The sequence below is a fragment of the Halichoerus grypus genome, chromosome 14 (genome assembly GCF_964656455.1).
Source record: "Halichoerus grypus chromosome 14, mHalGry1.hap1.1, whole genome shotgun sequence".
Classification (NCBI taxonomy): Eukaryota; Metazoa; Chordata; class Mammalia; order Carnivora; family Phocidae; genus Halichoerus; species Halichoerus grypus.
Window position 1 is genome coordinate 5,097,145 of NC_135725.1, and position 15,948 is coordinate 5,113,092.

The following is a 15,948-nucleotide window of genomic DNA, read 5'->3' on the forward strand; positions in this document are numbered from 1 at the left end:
GTACCTCTTCATTAATACCCTCTGACAGTTTTGCAAACCTCAGTGGTCCTAACTCTCCTTACCCCTCCAACTGCATCTGGATTTCTTTTGTATCCTTCCCTCTCCCGAACTAAATAAAATAAAATATATCCACTCTACCTTTAATTTACCTCTTTCTAATCCCTTTTGAATATACTCTCTCCAGGCCTTCTCCTCCATCACTCCCTAAAAACTGCTTTTTCCAGCTCATCAGTGAGACCTCGACATTGCTATATCCAAATTTTACTCTCAGGTGTCATCTGAGTTGACCTGTCAACCACTTTGGTGTCCTCTCCTGATTCACTCTTTGATTCACATCTTTATTTGGCTGCCAGCTTACCCAAAAAATTCTGGGTTTTCCCTCCTTTTTCCTTCCCCGTGCCAGTGGCATCCTGTTGGGGTGCCCCAAGCCTGCATCCTCAGCCCTCCTTCCCTCTGCTCTCCAGTGGTGAGCTGTTTCCAACAGGCTCGTGGCTTTAAATAGCACATTGATGTCAATGAATCCGCCATCTATATACCTCAAGCCCAGTTTCCCTGAACTCCCACCTCTGGCATCCAACTGATTATTCTGTACCAGAAATAAAAATGTTTCCACAGCAACCTTCCCCAACTCAGTGCATGGCAACTCCATTCTTCCTTTTGCTTAGACTGAAAACGTGACAGCAACTCATAACTTCTTTCCTCCCTTAACACACATCTGATTCATCCACAAATACAGATCGTGTTGCTTCACACTTCAAAAACAGATGCAGAATCCACCGCCATGGCCGCCAGCACCTGGATTGTTGCCATGGCTTAACTGGCCTGCCCGCTGCCACCTTCCCCACTTACCTGAGACTCCACATAATGGCCAGAAGGATAAGTCAGGGCACGTCAGTCCTCTGGCCCAGACTCTCCAGTGGCATGCGTCTCAGAGGAGAGGCCAAAGTACAAAGTCCACCAAGGCTGCGGTGGCCGTGCTGCCCTCTGAGCCCATGGAGCCACAACCCTCCCAGGGGCCCTGTAGGAGATGTTGCCATGTGAGGAAATCCTGGCATTTCTGAACCTTGCTATTGAGAAAACGTAAGTTTCCTACTTCAGATGACAAAAATATTGAGAGGTGGGTCGTCAAAATGTAAAGAATATATTGATGTGCCTTGACTGATGATAGTACGAAGAATTGTTTTTCCCACTCATGACCTTAAACTGAAGACCACAGCTCTGTGTCCGGATAAGATGAATGAAGCACACCCACCTCATCTCTCGCACTGAGTCTCCTATAAAACCCGGGCAGAAGGCCTGAAACAGTTATCTCAGGACCCTGGGAAGCAAACAGCAACAAGGAAGAGAAACCAGAATGCACCATTTGCTTTTTCCTCCAGCATCTGTCGGCCAAGCCAGACGTGGGCACTGGGTCACAGACAGAGAGGTCCCAGGAGAAGCCCTCTAGCCCTGGCTGGAGGAGGGAACAGAGAATTCCTAACTCTCAGGGAATGCAGGAATCCCATTTCCCTCTTTTTCTATCCAGGCAGACCCATGGCAATAGCAGCAGAAGTTGTCCTGTGAACGCACAAGAGCCAGGACCTTGGAAGGGGACTTTTGCTCTGAATAGGACAGCTGTGGCTCAGAGATGGTGGGAAGACTCCTCTTATTTTGTTTTCTTTCTCCACTCACCCATCGCTTGGCAATGGACTTGGTACAGTTGCATAGGAGAGCACTATGGAGCAGTCTCAATAGAGCCCATTTTCTGGTTCTGTGACTGAAAAGGGAGACCAGGGAACCAGAAAGTACCTAGAAGAGCAGAGGGAGGTGACATTCAGGAAAGCATGCTATATGTTGTTTATGAAGTCTCGGGCTCACCTCAGAGTGACACATGCATGGATCCAATCCTAATTGTAAACCCAAGAAGTTGAGAACTGAGCCGAGAGTCTCAGACCCAAGACCCAGGCTGGCCACTGGATGGTGCATGAGTAGGGGAGAGCTGAGTCGTGCTGCAAAGGCTTTGAAAACTGGACTGCCATTAGAGAGAGCCCACAGAAGGCAGGTTGGAATGTGTGGCCAGATCTTAACCAGGCCAACTGCCGGCAAAAAAAAAACCTAAATAAATTAAAAAGAAAAAATAAAATGTGTACATATATATGTATAAAATCAACATGTTCCACAACATTTAAACAAAGCCCAGAGTTTATTAATATCATATTTAAAATATCTAGGAAATAATCCAAAATTACTTAGCACAAAGAACCAGGAAAATGTAAGCTGGCTTAGGAAAATATAATCAACAGATACTAATGCAGATATGACACAGAGGTTAGAATTAACTGATAAAGAGTTTAAAACAGCTATTACATAAGAACTCTAAAAAGTAATCATAAACACTTTTGTAGCAAAGAGAAAAAGAACATTTCACCAAAGAAATAGGATATATAAAGAGCTAAATGAAAACTTTAGAACTGAAAAATATGGAACTGAAATAAAAGATGCCCTGGGTGGGCCAAAAAGTGGATCTGAGATGAGACAGTCATTGGCCTTAATGACAGTAATGACTCATCTGACCAAAAGAAAGAAAAAAATCTAAAAATGAACAGGGCCTCAGGGAACTGTGAATCAACAACAAAAGATCTAACATTCATATAATTGAACATCCAGAAGCAGACAGAAGTGTGGTGCTGTAAAAAAAAAAAAAAAAAAATTGAAAAAAAAATGGCTGAAAAATGTCCAAGTTTGGCAAAAAACAGACTTGAGAAGTTGAATGAACTTGAAACAGGATAAACTCAAAGAAAGTCACCTCCAGATACATCATTATCAAACTGCTGAAAACAAAGGCAATGAGGGATGTTTTGATATCAGCCAGAGAAAAGAATGATACATCATCTATAGGTGTTCACCTACTCAAATGGCAGTGACTTTCTCATTAAAAATATGGAAGCCAGGACGGAAGTGGCAAATCATTTGTCAAGTGCTAAAAGTAAAGAATTGTCAGTCTGGAATTCTATATTCAGCAAAAATCTCCTTCAGGGATGAAGATAAAGAAATTCTCAGGTGAAGGAAAGCTAAAAGCATTCCTTACTAGAAGATACTTTAAAAGACTTTCTAAAGCAAGATTCAGACAGAAGGGAAATGATATCAGAAGGAAATTTGGGACATCAGGTGTGGACAATCAGCATTAGAAATGGTAAACATCAGGGTACATATGATAGACTATTCTCCTGTGGAGTTATTTTAAGTATACTTGTGGATTGAAAGCAAAAAATACAACATTATTTCATAGGGATTTTAATTTGTACAGATGAAATACATTTGGCAACAACAAATAAAGGGACTCAGTAAAGTGACAGAATCGTTGGCGAGGTTTTGACATATGAGTCCAAGTGGTTAAAATGTAGATTCTGAGCAGACTCTGAAAAGGTAAGTATATATATTGTCATTCCTAAAATAACTAATCAAGGAACTGCTACAGACAAACAAAAATAGAATACTAAAAAATGTTTGACCCAAAAGGAGATAGAAAAGGGGAAACAGAAGAACAAAAAAGTATAACAAATAGGAAAAAATAATAAAATGGTAGAACCAAATTAAACTTGTCAACATTTGTATTTAATATGACTGGTCTAAACAAACCAATTAAAGGACAGATTGTTATGACTCAACTATGTACTATGTACAAGAAACTCACTTCAAATATAATGACATCATAAGTTTAAAAAGAGGGACAGGAAAAGATATACTACACAAACACTAATTACAAGAAAGCTGGAGTTTCTGTATTAAAGTTTTTGCTTAAAAGCATAGAAAATTAATAGATACAAAAAGAGATTAAGAATAAATGAGAATCCTAAATGTGTATACTAATAACTGAGCTTCAAAATACATAAAGCAACAACTGACAGGATGGAAAGGGGAAGTAGACAAATTCATAATTATAATTAGAGAATCCAATACTCCTCTCTCATTAACCTTTGGAACTAATAGGGGAAAACAAGCAAAGTGTACATAAAACCTGAATGTCACCACAAACCAACAGAATTTAATTGACATTTATGGAACACCCTACCAACAGTAAAATACATATTCTTTTCAAATACACATGGATACACCATATTCTGTGTCACAAAACAAACTTGAGCACATATCAAATAAATCATACAAAATACATTCTCTGGCATAAATGAATTAAACTAGAAACAAAGAACAAAGAGACTGAGAAAGTCTCCAAACACTTAGAAATTAAACACCAGACTGCTAAATAATAAATGAGTCAAGGAGGTCTCAACAGACATTATAAAATAAATTGATCTGAATGAAAAGGAAAATACAACGTATCAAAAACGGTGGGAGGCAGTTATGGCAGTGCTTAGAGGGATATTAATAGCATTAAGTGCTTATATTATGAAAGAAAAAGGTCTCAATAATTTAAACTTTTACCATAAGAATTTAGAAAAAGAAGAAAAAAATCTCAAAATAGCAGAAGGAAGGAAATAATAAAGATAAGAAGAGAAATCAATTAAAAGCAGAGATCTATAAAAACAAAACATATTTTTGTAATATCAAAAAAATAGATAAATCTCTAGCAAAACTAGAGCGAGAAATATTACCAGTATGAGGAGTAAAAGCTAGCGTATCACTACAGACCCTACAGACATCAATAGTATAATAATGACATACTACAAACAACTCTACACACATAAATTCTCCAACATAGATAAAATAGACCAATTCCTTGAAAACCACTAACTACTAAAACTCACTCAAGATGACATAAACAACTGGAATAGACCTAAAAGTATTGATGGAATTGAATCCAGTCTGAGATGACTTCTCACTGGTGAGTTCCACCAAAGAAGAAATAACATCATATTTATACAATCTCTTTTGGAAAATAGAAGAGGAAATTCTTTCCAACATTTTATGAGGGCCATCATTGCCCCAATCCTCAAACTAGACAAAGAAAATGAAAAAAAAAAAAATTAAAAAAGAGATAACTGTGGACAACATCATCACAGACATATATGCAAAAATCCTCAACAACATTAGCTCTTAACCCAGGAATATTTAAAAGAATAATATACCATCGCCAGCTGGGGTTTACCTCAGGATACAAGGCTGATTCAGTGCAGCTGACCCTGGAACAACATGGGTTTGAACTGGGCAGGTCCACTTATGTACAGATTTTTTTTCAATAAATACAGTACAGTCCTGTAAATGTATTTTCTCTTCCTTGTGATTTTCTTAATAATATTTTGTTTTCTCCAGCTCACTTTATTATAAGAATATGGTATATAATATATGTAACATACAAAGTGTGTGTTAATCAAGTGTTGATGTTATTGGTAAGACATCCAGTCAATCGTAGGCTATTAATAGTTAAGTTTTTGGAGGGTCAGAAGTTACACGTGGACGTTCAACTGTGCGAAGGTCAGTGCCCTGACCCCCTTGTTGTCCAAGGGTCGACCATATTTGGAAGTCAATCAATGTCATCTACCATATTAACAGTTTAAAGAAGAAAAATCACACAAGATGCTTTTTCTGCATCGATGGATATGAACACGATCATTTGAATTATTATGATTATATTATGAACATGATAAATTTATATCAGGTAGCATTCACAATAAAATTCTTAGCAAACTATGAATAAAAGGGAGCTTCTTCATCCTAATAAAAGGTATCTATATATGGAACAGCTAGCATCATAATTACTGGTGAAAAACTGAATTCTTTCCCCCTAAGAGCGGGAACAAGATAAGGATATTCAATCTCATCACTTCTGTTCTATAACTTCAATCGTACTGGAAGTCCTAGCCAGTGCAGTAACGTAAGGAAGTAAATAAGTGCATCCAGGTTGGAAAGCAAGAAAGAAAACTATTCACAATTACATGTGTGATCGGCACAAGTGTTTATAGCAGCTCTGTTTGTGAATGACCAAATCTGGAAACCACACTGACATTCTCAAATGTGGACAAAGAAATGGTGGCCCCATCCACATGATGAAATACTACAGAGCAGCAATAACTTGTGGCAACCTGAATGAATCTCAGAGGCTTTACACTGAGTGAAAGAAGCCAATCTCAAAAGGTTACCTACTGCATAACTCCATTTATATGACACTTGGAAAAAGCACAACTATAGATCATGATCAGCAGGGCTTAGGGGCGTGAGGAGGGTGTGACTATAAGCGAATAGCAAGAGGGAGTTTTTGGGGGAGAAGGAACTGTCCTTTATCCTGATTTTGGTGGTGGTTATACAAATCTACGCCTGTATTAAACTTCATCTAACTGTGCATCCCCCAAAAGTCAATTTTACTCAATGATAATTTTTCAATAATATTGTTTTCTAAAAAACAGGACATTTCCAGTGATTATCTCTCTACTCAGTTGCAGTCTTGTCCATCTTAATCCTTGAAAGAGTCACTATTTGGATATTCACAGTGTGACTGTATGTTCAGAAGAACCCCCAAATGAAGGCTTACATAGATAATGAATGCACTTAGTGGTAAAAAAAAAAAAAATGCTAGAAATACAAAATGTGGTTGTTATTCTGTTTCATTGCTATTGTGACTGTCTTTTTTTTTTCTTTTTGGAAACAGATTCATTTTGGAATTCCGCTTCCTTCAATACCGAGACTTCATACCTTCACTTCCCTACGTTCCGTGGAGAGCTCAGTGCTGATGTGTCTTTCTTTTTTAAGACGACAGCTCCTTCTGGGGTGTTTGTAGAGAACCTGGGGATCACAGACTTCATCAGGCTAGAGCTGCACGGTGAGTCGCCCCCTGGGCAAAGCCACCAGGCGCTCAGTACTTAACAATAACCCTTTTGGAACCTAATTCCCAATGTATTGCCATGCTTTCTTTGTCACTTGTATTTCTTTAGTACATACTAAAGTTCTGTTACCTTTTTTTAAGATTTATTTATTAGAGAGAAAGAGAGCAGGGTTGTCGGGTAAAGAGGGAGAGAGAGTCTTAAGCAGACTCCGTGATGAGCGTGGAGCCCAGTGCAGGTCTTGATCTCATGACCCTGAGATCACAACCTGAGCCCAGACCAAGAGTCAATGCTTAACCAACTGAGCCACCCAGGAGCACCTAAAGTTCTACTATTTTAAATCCTTATTTTTAATAGAGAGTAAAACAGTGATTCACAAAACACACAGCAGTCTGTCCAATTTTGTGCTGCCCTAACTCTGTGTGCAATCAGGATATTTTAAACCAAACTGGTCTGATAACTACTCACTAAATTGCAGAATCATGTCATGTAATTGACTCCTCACATTGTTTATGCATGTACACAAGGCTCAATTCCTTACTTCAAAATTTCATGTAGGGCTTTTTAAATAAAGTATATGAAGATTTAAATTTAAATAAATTCACTGATATATATGAAGGCACATCACAGGTCAGTTTTCTTCCCATAGGGAAAGATCTCTACTCCTTCGGGTTTAGCAAGATGGAGAGTGTGCTCTGAAGAGGAATATGACAAAATGGCTTTGTTTTTCTTCCTCCAGGATACAAATTTATTTTGCCCTCCTAGCCAGCTCAGAGTGACATTTGTCTGCATCAATGTCACCATCTGCTTTCATAAGGAGCATGTCATGCAGCTTCCCTCCTATCTCTCAAGACTGAATTTCTTCCCCTGTGAATGAACCAAGCTACTCTCCTATCTGTATTTGCAGCTCCTGCAGAAGTGACCTTTTCCTTTGATGTGGGGAACGGGCGTTGTGAGGTCACAGTGCGGTCTCCCACTCCCTTTAACGACAACCGGTGGCACCACGTGAGGGCAGAGAGGAACGTGAAGGAGGCATCGCTTCAAGTGGATCAGCTCCCCAGCAAGACGCAACCTGCACCCCCTGACGGGCATGCCCGCCTACAGCTCAACAGCCAGCTCTTTGTGGGTGAGTGTGGACGCTCTCTTGCTGAACTGTGCTGACGGAGAGACCCAGAGAAGATGCTAAGCGTATAGCGGTGATGGCCGCAAGTGCACATCGCTTCTGGCCGCACCGTGTACCAAGAGCTCACGCAAGAGTCAGCCTCTCTTTCCATAGATTATTGTTAATACAGTTTCCATAGAACGTTGTTAGGGATTATTGCTTCCATAGATTTCCCAGTTCACGGATGAGATAATGGAGGTTCAGAGAGATCAAGTGACTGAGTCTAGAAACTCAAATAGAAGAGAAATCCAATCCCTGGTGGATGGATTCCCAGGCTTGCACTCAATAGTATCGATGACTTGCGTTTGTTTTAGTCACTTCTTATCAATACTGTTTCTAAAACGATTAGCAATTTTCATCCAATACTCCCACTTCACTTCTCAGTGAAGTTGGGGAACCTGCCATGTGACTGTGACAGAATTCTCCAGTGTCCCCCCGCCCCCAAACACAGACTGCAGGAGGACTCACGTGGCTGTGCCCCACGGGACCAGCGCCGCCCTCCTCTGCTGCTCAGGCCTTGCAAATGCCGGGTTCAAACCCGGGCTGGCTCCATCCTTGCTGCCACTCTTCAATGATTAAAGCTCTAGGTAGTGGAAGTCTTCCTTTTCATTTACTTGCTTATTTTTTTTAATACTTTTTTTTTCTCAAAGGGAAAGATAAGTTTCGCTACATTACTTTTCAGACAACTCTATTCTAATTTGGAAACCAAGCAGATCAATGAGGTAGCTCTTACTTGGTCATTTCTCATGTATTTTCAAGTAAATAAGGATGCAGTCCAATTAAAAACTGATATAAATCACAGATTAGCATGCAGTCTGCTTTGCCAGAGGACATCCACGGCATCTGGGGGCTAGTGCAGTGCAGGGAGTTGTGTGTGTGTGTGTGTGTGTTGTGTGTGTGTGTGTGTGTGTGTGTGTACAACCCATGGTACATAAAACTCCACTTCAAGGCTTCCCATCAAATCATGAAACTGGGAATCAAATGAAACAATTTTATTTTCTGATTTGTAATCCTGAGGATCATCTAGGAAAAAAGTGTGCATGAACACCTACCTAGAATCGACATCCCCACTGAAATAATGTTTCTAGAGCTTGAGAAGCTAGTGGAAAATTCTGATCTGGTGTATGTACCCCAGGCTCACCGAGTCAGAATCCCTAGGAATGAACCCCAACTCTGTTTAGCAAGCACTCCAGGTGATCCCTGGGCTCCCAGATTTGAAATCAGGCTCACGTGAGACATGATAGAAAGACAGAGAGCTATATAGTGTTCAGTGACTATGACCCTGCCTGACCTCAGAGCTCGCAGGCTGGAGCGAGGCAGGCCTGGGGGCCTAGGTTTTAATATCACCCCTCTGCCTTCGCTTTCTTTGACCACTCCTCAATTCCTTTTCACAGGGCTGTTAATGGGAGCGCTTCTAAGAAGGGATGATATTACATATACAATTTGTTATCTATATAACAAATGTATAACAAATATGTAACAAAATATATATAACAAATGCATATACAAATTATAATGTATATTATATATAAAATATATACGCTATATATAAATTTGCGCATTACAAATCTGTAATATATATTATATTGCAAAGATTTTCAACTACCTAACTTTATCGTGCATGTCACAGTTTATAGACTTAAACTCTAAAAAGGATAGATGGGTCTTTTTTTTTTTTTTTTTATGAAGGAACCAATGTAAAAGTGTACAAATCTTTCTAAATATCACTTGAAGAAGTATTTTTAGAATAAATATTTACCAAGGTCATCTTCAAAAATATTTTTGTCAATGGTTTATTCAATATCATTTGATGATTCTTAATATGTGATCAGCTTATGTTTTCAAACTTGTATGCATTCATAAAACTTTCGGCGGGTCGCTCTTTTGACCTTGTCAGTACGGCCTCAGTTGGACGTGGAGTCGAGATGCCACCAAGACACCCAGGAGCATGTTTGCAGTTGCAGTGTTTCCCTTGTAGGCGGGACGGCCACCAGACAGAGAGGCTTCCTGGGGTGCATTCGGTCGCTGCGGGTGAACGGGCTGGCCCTGGACCTGGAAGAAAGGGCCACGATGACACCAGGCGTGGAGCCGGGGTGCTCAGGACACTGCAGCAGCTACGGACACCTGTGTCGCAACGGAGGGAGATGTAGAGAGAGACCCGGGGGCGTCGCTTGTGACTGTGCCTTCTCCGCGTATGACGGGCCATTCTGCGAGAGCGGTGAGTGTGCCCTGCAAGCAGGACGGGGACAGGGAGGCACCTCGTTTGGCTGCTCGCCTTGTGTTTCTGGCATTTGACCCTGTAAAGGAAGGATAAGGCAGTTCTCTGTGATTGGCTAAAGTAGAGCTGTTTCTCTCCCAAATTCGTCCCTTTATGATTCTATTCTTGAGAAGCTCGTGAGGACTTCTGTTGGATCCAGCATCATCGATGCAACACTGAGGAGAACAGTAACTCTAAGTGTATGTTTACACTCGGCATTTAATGCTCTGTAAATCTGAGATGAAGCATTTCGTGGGCCATAATAAAATATCGTTACTCAGTTCTATGTCATGCGAATATGCATGGGGATAAGTTATCTTTTTATCCATATTTTATTATTTTTTTAATCTGAAATATTTTTAAATTTAAAAACACCCAGTAAAGCATGACATTCTTGTTTTCTCTCTTGAGATATTTAAGGGTTAGAGATAGTGTGTAAATACACGTAGAGAAGAGCCTTGCATTCACATAGTGTTAACATAACAAAAATGAGTGTCATTCCAGAGATTTCTGCGTATTTTGGAACTGGCTCATCAGTTATCTACAACTTTCAAGAACATTCTAATTACACCTCCAGTAAGAACTCCAGCTCCTTTGCAGCTTTATTTCATGAGGATCTGACGCTGGCCGGCGAAATGGCCACACTGAGCTTCCGGACCACAGGGACGCCCAGCTTACTCCTCTATGTGAGCTCCTTCTATGAGGAGTACCTGTCCATTATCCTTGCCCCCAATGGTGAGTGTCGAGACTGTAAGAACAAGAAGACTGAATTAGAAAATCAGGACCACAATGAGGAGGACCCTTTAGGTGTTAAACTACACAGAGGAAACACAATTGCATGGCTTGCAATTCTCGTTCTATCAGGGGTGGTTTATTTTTCATGATAACCTCAAGTGTTTATCACTAAAGTTAACATTTCCATGATTACATTTCAGATACATTTCTCCCACGAAAGTTTGATCATTTTAGGTATTTGATGTGCAGCTATGCTTCTTGCTATTCTGGGAAGTCTTTCCTTCTGTACATGAATAAATTAGTTTTGCAATTGACTTTGAAACAAGATATCTCGTTTTGTACATGGAAAATATTTCCTCGTCCTTTTGAGTGAAGTAAAGAAGTATATTAAACTATCTAAAATCCACTATTCCTAAGGATCAGATGAATATGATTGTTCTTTACTCATCAGTGATTGAGAAATCATTCATGTCATATCTACATACAAAGAAAAGTGGGATGAGAGCTACCCAACCCATGGCCACCAAGTCTTTCCAAGACTGTTCAAGATGGAGGATTAAACCAAGCTATAACCTTGCTTCACAGGGAGGAAGGGCAGAGACTTACGTTCCGGAGGATCTATTACAGGCAGTATGGGAGTTATGGGATAGTGGGCATATCTGTGAAGGACATCAGGAAATTTAGGTATTGTAGCAAATCATTTGTCTTTCCTCTGTTTCTTGATTATGGCAGAAACATTAGGAGAAAAATTCTGGTTGTGCAAAAAAAAAAATTTCATTATGCAAATGTCAGCAATACATTAAAATGCATTAAAATAAGTCACATTAAAAGAAGTGATGCTTATAGAAACTGAATGTTAATGCAATATTGCTTGAGGTTTTACCATTTAATACTATGAATACCCATGAATAATTAACTTCGAGCCTAGCTCCGAGTTCTCATATGCTTAACTTAGAGTTTTTCCTTTAGTTAAGGAAAATGGAAGAACTTGGAAAAAGACCATTTGGTCTTGACTTTTTAAATAGCATAATTGGATTCTGAATTCAGCCCCGGAATAGCACACAAATGATCACTCTTCCAGGAACAGGGATTATTGGTGTCCTTAAGCAAGTGCTCAATAAATTCAAATTATATGAAATAAATAAAAACAAAATGTGCTTTAAAACCTGCATTGACGTTTTTTATAAAATTCCTTTTTAGTTAAAAATGTCGTTTTTTGTCTTCTTTAGGAAGTTTGCAGATCAGGTATAAGCTGGACAGGCACCAGGAACCTGATGTTTTTAACTTTGGTTTTAAAAACCTCGCCGATGGGCAGCTTCACCAGGTGAAGATTCACAGAGAAGCAGCTGTGGTCTCTGTAGAGGTAAGGGGTAGATTCACAAAGGCAACAGTAACCAAACTTGTGACACTTAGTGTATGACCTCCAGCAAGACTTTGATAATAAATCCTAGTAAAAGAGATAAATATTCAGCACAGTCTTCCCATAAAGTCCTGGGGACAGAAAAAGTAGCTAAAGTGTTTTATTGAGCAATGTTGTTTGTTTGTTTAGCAAGAGGCTGACAAGGTTCTTATTAATATTTGACCACTTAAAATACCAAGCTGTCCTTAGCAGTAGGGGAATGTTGTCTAGTTTCTCCCAGCGATTCCTGGAGATACCCCAATGGGAACCTGTTCCCATCTGACTACAAAAAAAGCAAGGCCTGCAGAAATGTAAACACAAAGGGAAAAGCAAGATTTTGCTTAAAGTGGGAATACATTTTTTAAAAGCAGCAGTGTTTAAATTATTCATTGTCACTGGGTTTTGAAGAATAACCTTTATATATTGAATCTGTGTGAATAATACCTTTTGCTGCTCGCGTTACTAATTTCTATTTGAAATAAGTAAAAGTTTAAGGTTTGAAATAGCTTATTGCATCCCTTTGTGGATTGTACCAATTACAGATCCTTAAACCATGAGGACAAATAAAGGGAAGAGAATAGGCAATGGGGTGGTGTGAAATCTGAGGTATTATAAAAATTGTTATGAAACCATTTTCTCCTTTAACCTTTGTGATAGCTCGAATGTATGGCTCATTTTTACCATTTTTCTTGGTCTCCCTCTGATTCTCATTCTCTTATCATCAAAACTGCTCTCTATTTTGATGTTTGCTTCTCGTGGAATATTTAATAGGTTAACCAGAATGCAAGGAGACAAGTCATCCTGTCATCAGGGACAGAATTCAATGCTGTCAAATCCCTTATGTTGGGGACAATTTTAGGTAAGTGTCAGAAAGAGCGTCGTCCCCCCACCTCCCCCAGCCCCATGACTTGGATCAGAAGTGTTAGGTTGCAAACACAGGAAGCGTTCATCGTGCTGAAAGAAGCTCCTTGTCATATTCATGGTTTCCCAGTGAGTGACAATCAAGGTAGAAGCTGCTCTTTTGTGTGAGTGTGCCTGTAATCACCAGGAAGGGCTGTCTGTAGGTGAGCCAGAGTGATCCCTGAGAAGTTCCTCCACACTTACCCTCTCCCTTGGCAATCAAGCAGAATGAAACTTGGTATTTTTCTAACAATTGAGGAAAGGCGAAATTAAAGCAGGTGTCACGTTCACAAATTATATATTAATCAGGGGTCAAATGCAGAATCATTCAATGATAAATATAGATTTATATTTACAAGAAGAAGAGAAAAGACTTAATTTTCTTTTAGCAAGTGAATACGTGTGGGGCGGTAGGCCGGGCCCTGTTCTGAGATGTGTTCAATGCTCCCAACTACTCTTGGAAAGTCAGGACCTGAAGATCCCACACACACTCTTTATGGCTCTGAGTTATTCTCCATTAAAGTAGGAGAGTAAAAGCATACTATACTACTTAGGCATCAAATTATTTATGCCTTTATTTTTCCCCTTGAATTAAATTGAAATAAAAATAAATTTTGAAAGGTATCTTTTCTTTTTGATCTTTTATATGTAAACTGTATGTGCTATCGATATTTAAAGTTATATGGGAGAAATCTTGTGGTATTGTGTATTATTCCTGCTCTGGTACGTGACACCCATCTGGCTCTGTTTAGTCCTAGATAATTCATGGAATCTTTATTACCTTTTCAGCCATTTGTACATTGGTTCTTTGATCATTTCTTCTACTCCCCCCCCATATATAACATCTTACAAACTTGGGAGATTTAGAGACAGCACATGGGCGGATATTCAAAATACAGTGAGAAGCACAGTAACTATTAAAACGACCACATTTTTCAAAAAGATGATGGGCAATAAAATGATGAGTTCTTATTTTTCAGAGGAAATGTGACAAATCCCAGCGTGCCCCTTGTAAAAGGTAAAAACAAATGCGCATCGTTTAGATGGTACAGCATAAATGGAAGCTCCGTGTTGGTCATGCGCAGTTACAGGTGCGGGTTAAGCCAGTTAAGGAGGGTCCCGGAGTTCTTTGCTGTGAAAATATAGTTTTAGCACCATATGATGAATAGCAACTTCAGGCTGAAGTGGTAGTCCTGCTTTCTAATCACGCCTTAAGGTGGATAAAGAATTGGCCTCCACGATGTGTTGTTAGGAAAGCAGCTTGCGCTGCAGGTGCTTTGGTGTGGCTCATTGTTCCTGTCCCTTCTGCATGTGCAGAATAGTCATCGAGCAGTTAGCACAGAAATACAAATGAGAACAGTTGTTTCCCCTTGAGCGTTGGGAGAAGTTTCTAGCTATTGCAGCCCATCGGAGAGGGAGGGGGACTATCTCAGTCTCTAATGTGTCATTTCTGGACATCCATGTTTTTGTGTATTAGTAGATTTTTTATTCTATTTTTTTTCAAGTTTTTATTTAAATTCTGGTTAGTTGACATACAGTACAATATTAATGTCAGGTGTAGAATTTAGTGATCCATCACTTACATACAACACCCAGTAGATTTTTTTATTCTATTTAAAACAGTGGCATAGTATAGAAAACCACAAGAACTGGGAGAACAATGGAAAGAAATAAGCTCCTCCTCTGGCATTCACCCATGAGAGTAACAGTATACATTTAGCTGGAGGATATTATGAAGTTCCTAAAAATTCAAAGCCCACTTTGAGTTTCACAGAACAGTGGGATGGAACCCTGTCCTTGGCTGTCAGGTGAATAAGATAATTGTTTTTAACATCCAAGCGGAAAAGAATTTGCTCCCTTTTTATCTGATGCTGAGCTCCAGTCTCTGGCCCGACGGAGAGTTACTATCCTTGGTTTGAACAGAGTGAGGAATTGATCATCTTAGGGGTGTGCAAACCTCAGCGCTGGGCTCCCATACAGGGGAGGTCTGTGAGTGGGGAGATGACCCCGTCTGCCCCCAGCAGTGTCATCCCCCCTTCCTTGTGGGAGCGGGTGTCTGTGTGCATTCTTTTCCCAGCCATGAGGACAGATAGGGTCAAGGAACAAAAGGAACACACCCACACAGCTGCCTGTCGTCAGTGACTCCAGCCTCTGACAGGAGAGATGAGGCAGGTTCAGAAGTGTCTGTGACTCAAGGTAGAAAAGTTGCCATCAGGAAGTGTGAAATTGACAAAGAAATATTTTTAAAGACAATTTAGCTTTGAATTTATTATCTGTAAAAAGATACGCCATAGATTATGGAAATTGATTTAATAACTAAAATGCCTTATATAAAGGAAATCATTTTAATTAAAAAAGGAGAATAATACATTTTATCATATAAATTTTTATTTTCCTACAAGTTAATATATAGAGGGCAATAGCATGGAATCGAAGATGTTAATGTTTCAAGAATGGTATAGTCAAAAGCATCTCTCTCAGGCTATAAAAATTGAAGTTGAAATTCAGCAATGAAGTTTATTGCCTGAAGAAATTGAATCTAATAAAATTATAAATATTCATTTCATCTGTACCTAGAGGTACTCATCTTGATCAAAGGCTAATAAAACTTTTCATGTTTTGGATAACTTTATTTCAGGATAGCTTCTAGTTACCAGTGAGTAACTATGAATAGACTACTATTTTTTGTTCAGATTTGGAAAATATAAACTGAGCTTCCTTTCATAAACTGATAGTAAAA

At 39.4% G+C, this 15,948-nt stretch overlaps 1 protein-coding gene across 3 annotated transcripts in view; it reads left to right on the forward strand.

The window, feature by feature from the left end:
• The window catches only part of LOC118527586 (contactin-associated protein-like 3), a 180,533-nt gene that overhangs the window by 149,427 nt on the left and 15,158 nt on the right, over positions 1 to 15,948 (forward strand). For all 3 annotated transcript variants that reach the window (XM_078062282.1, XM_078062284.1, XM_078062283.1), the window contains exons 16-21: positions 6,584 to 6,754; positions 7,663 to 7,881; positions 9,896 to 10,135; positions 10,679 to 10,909; positions 12,139 to 12,272; positions 13,080 to 13,167. In XM_078062282.1, coding sequence (XP_077918408.1) covers positions 6,584 to 6,754; positions 7,663 to 7,881; positions 9,896 to 10,135; positions 10,679 to 10,909; positions 12,139 to 12,272; positions 13,080 to 13,167 — 1,083 coding nt within the window. The remainder of the gene's footprint in view (positions 1 to 6,583; positions 6,755 to 7,662; positions 7,882 to 9,895; positions 10,136 to 10,678; positions 10,910 to 12,138; positions 12,273 to 13,079; positions 13,168 to 15,948) is intronic.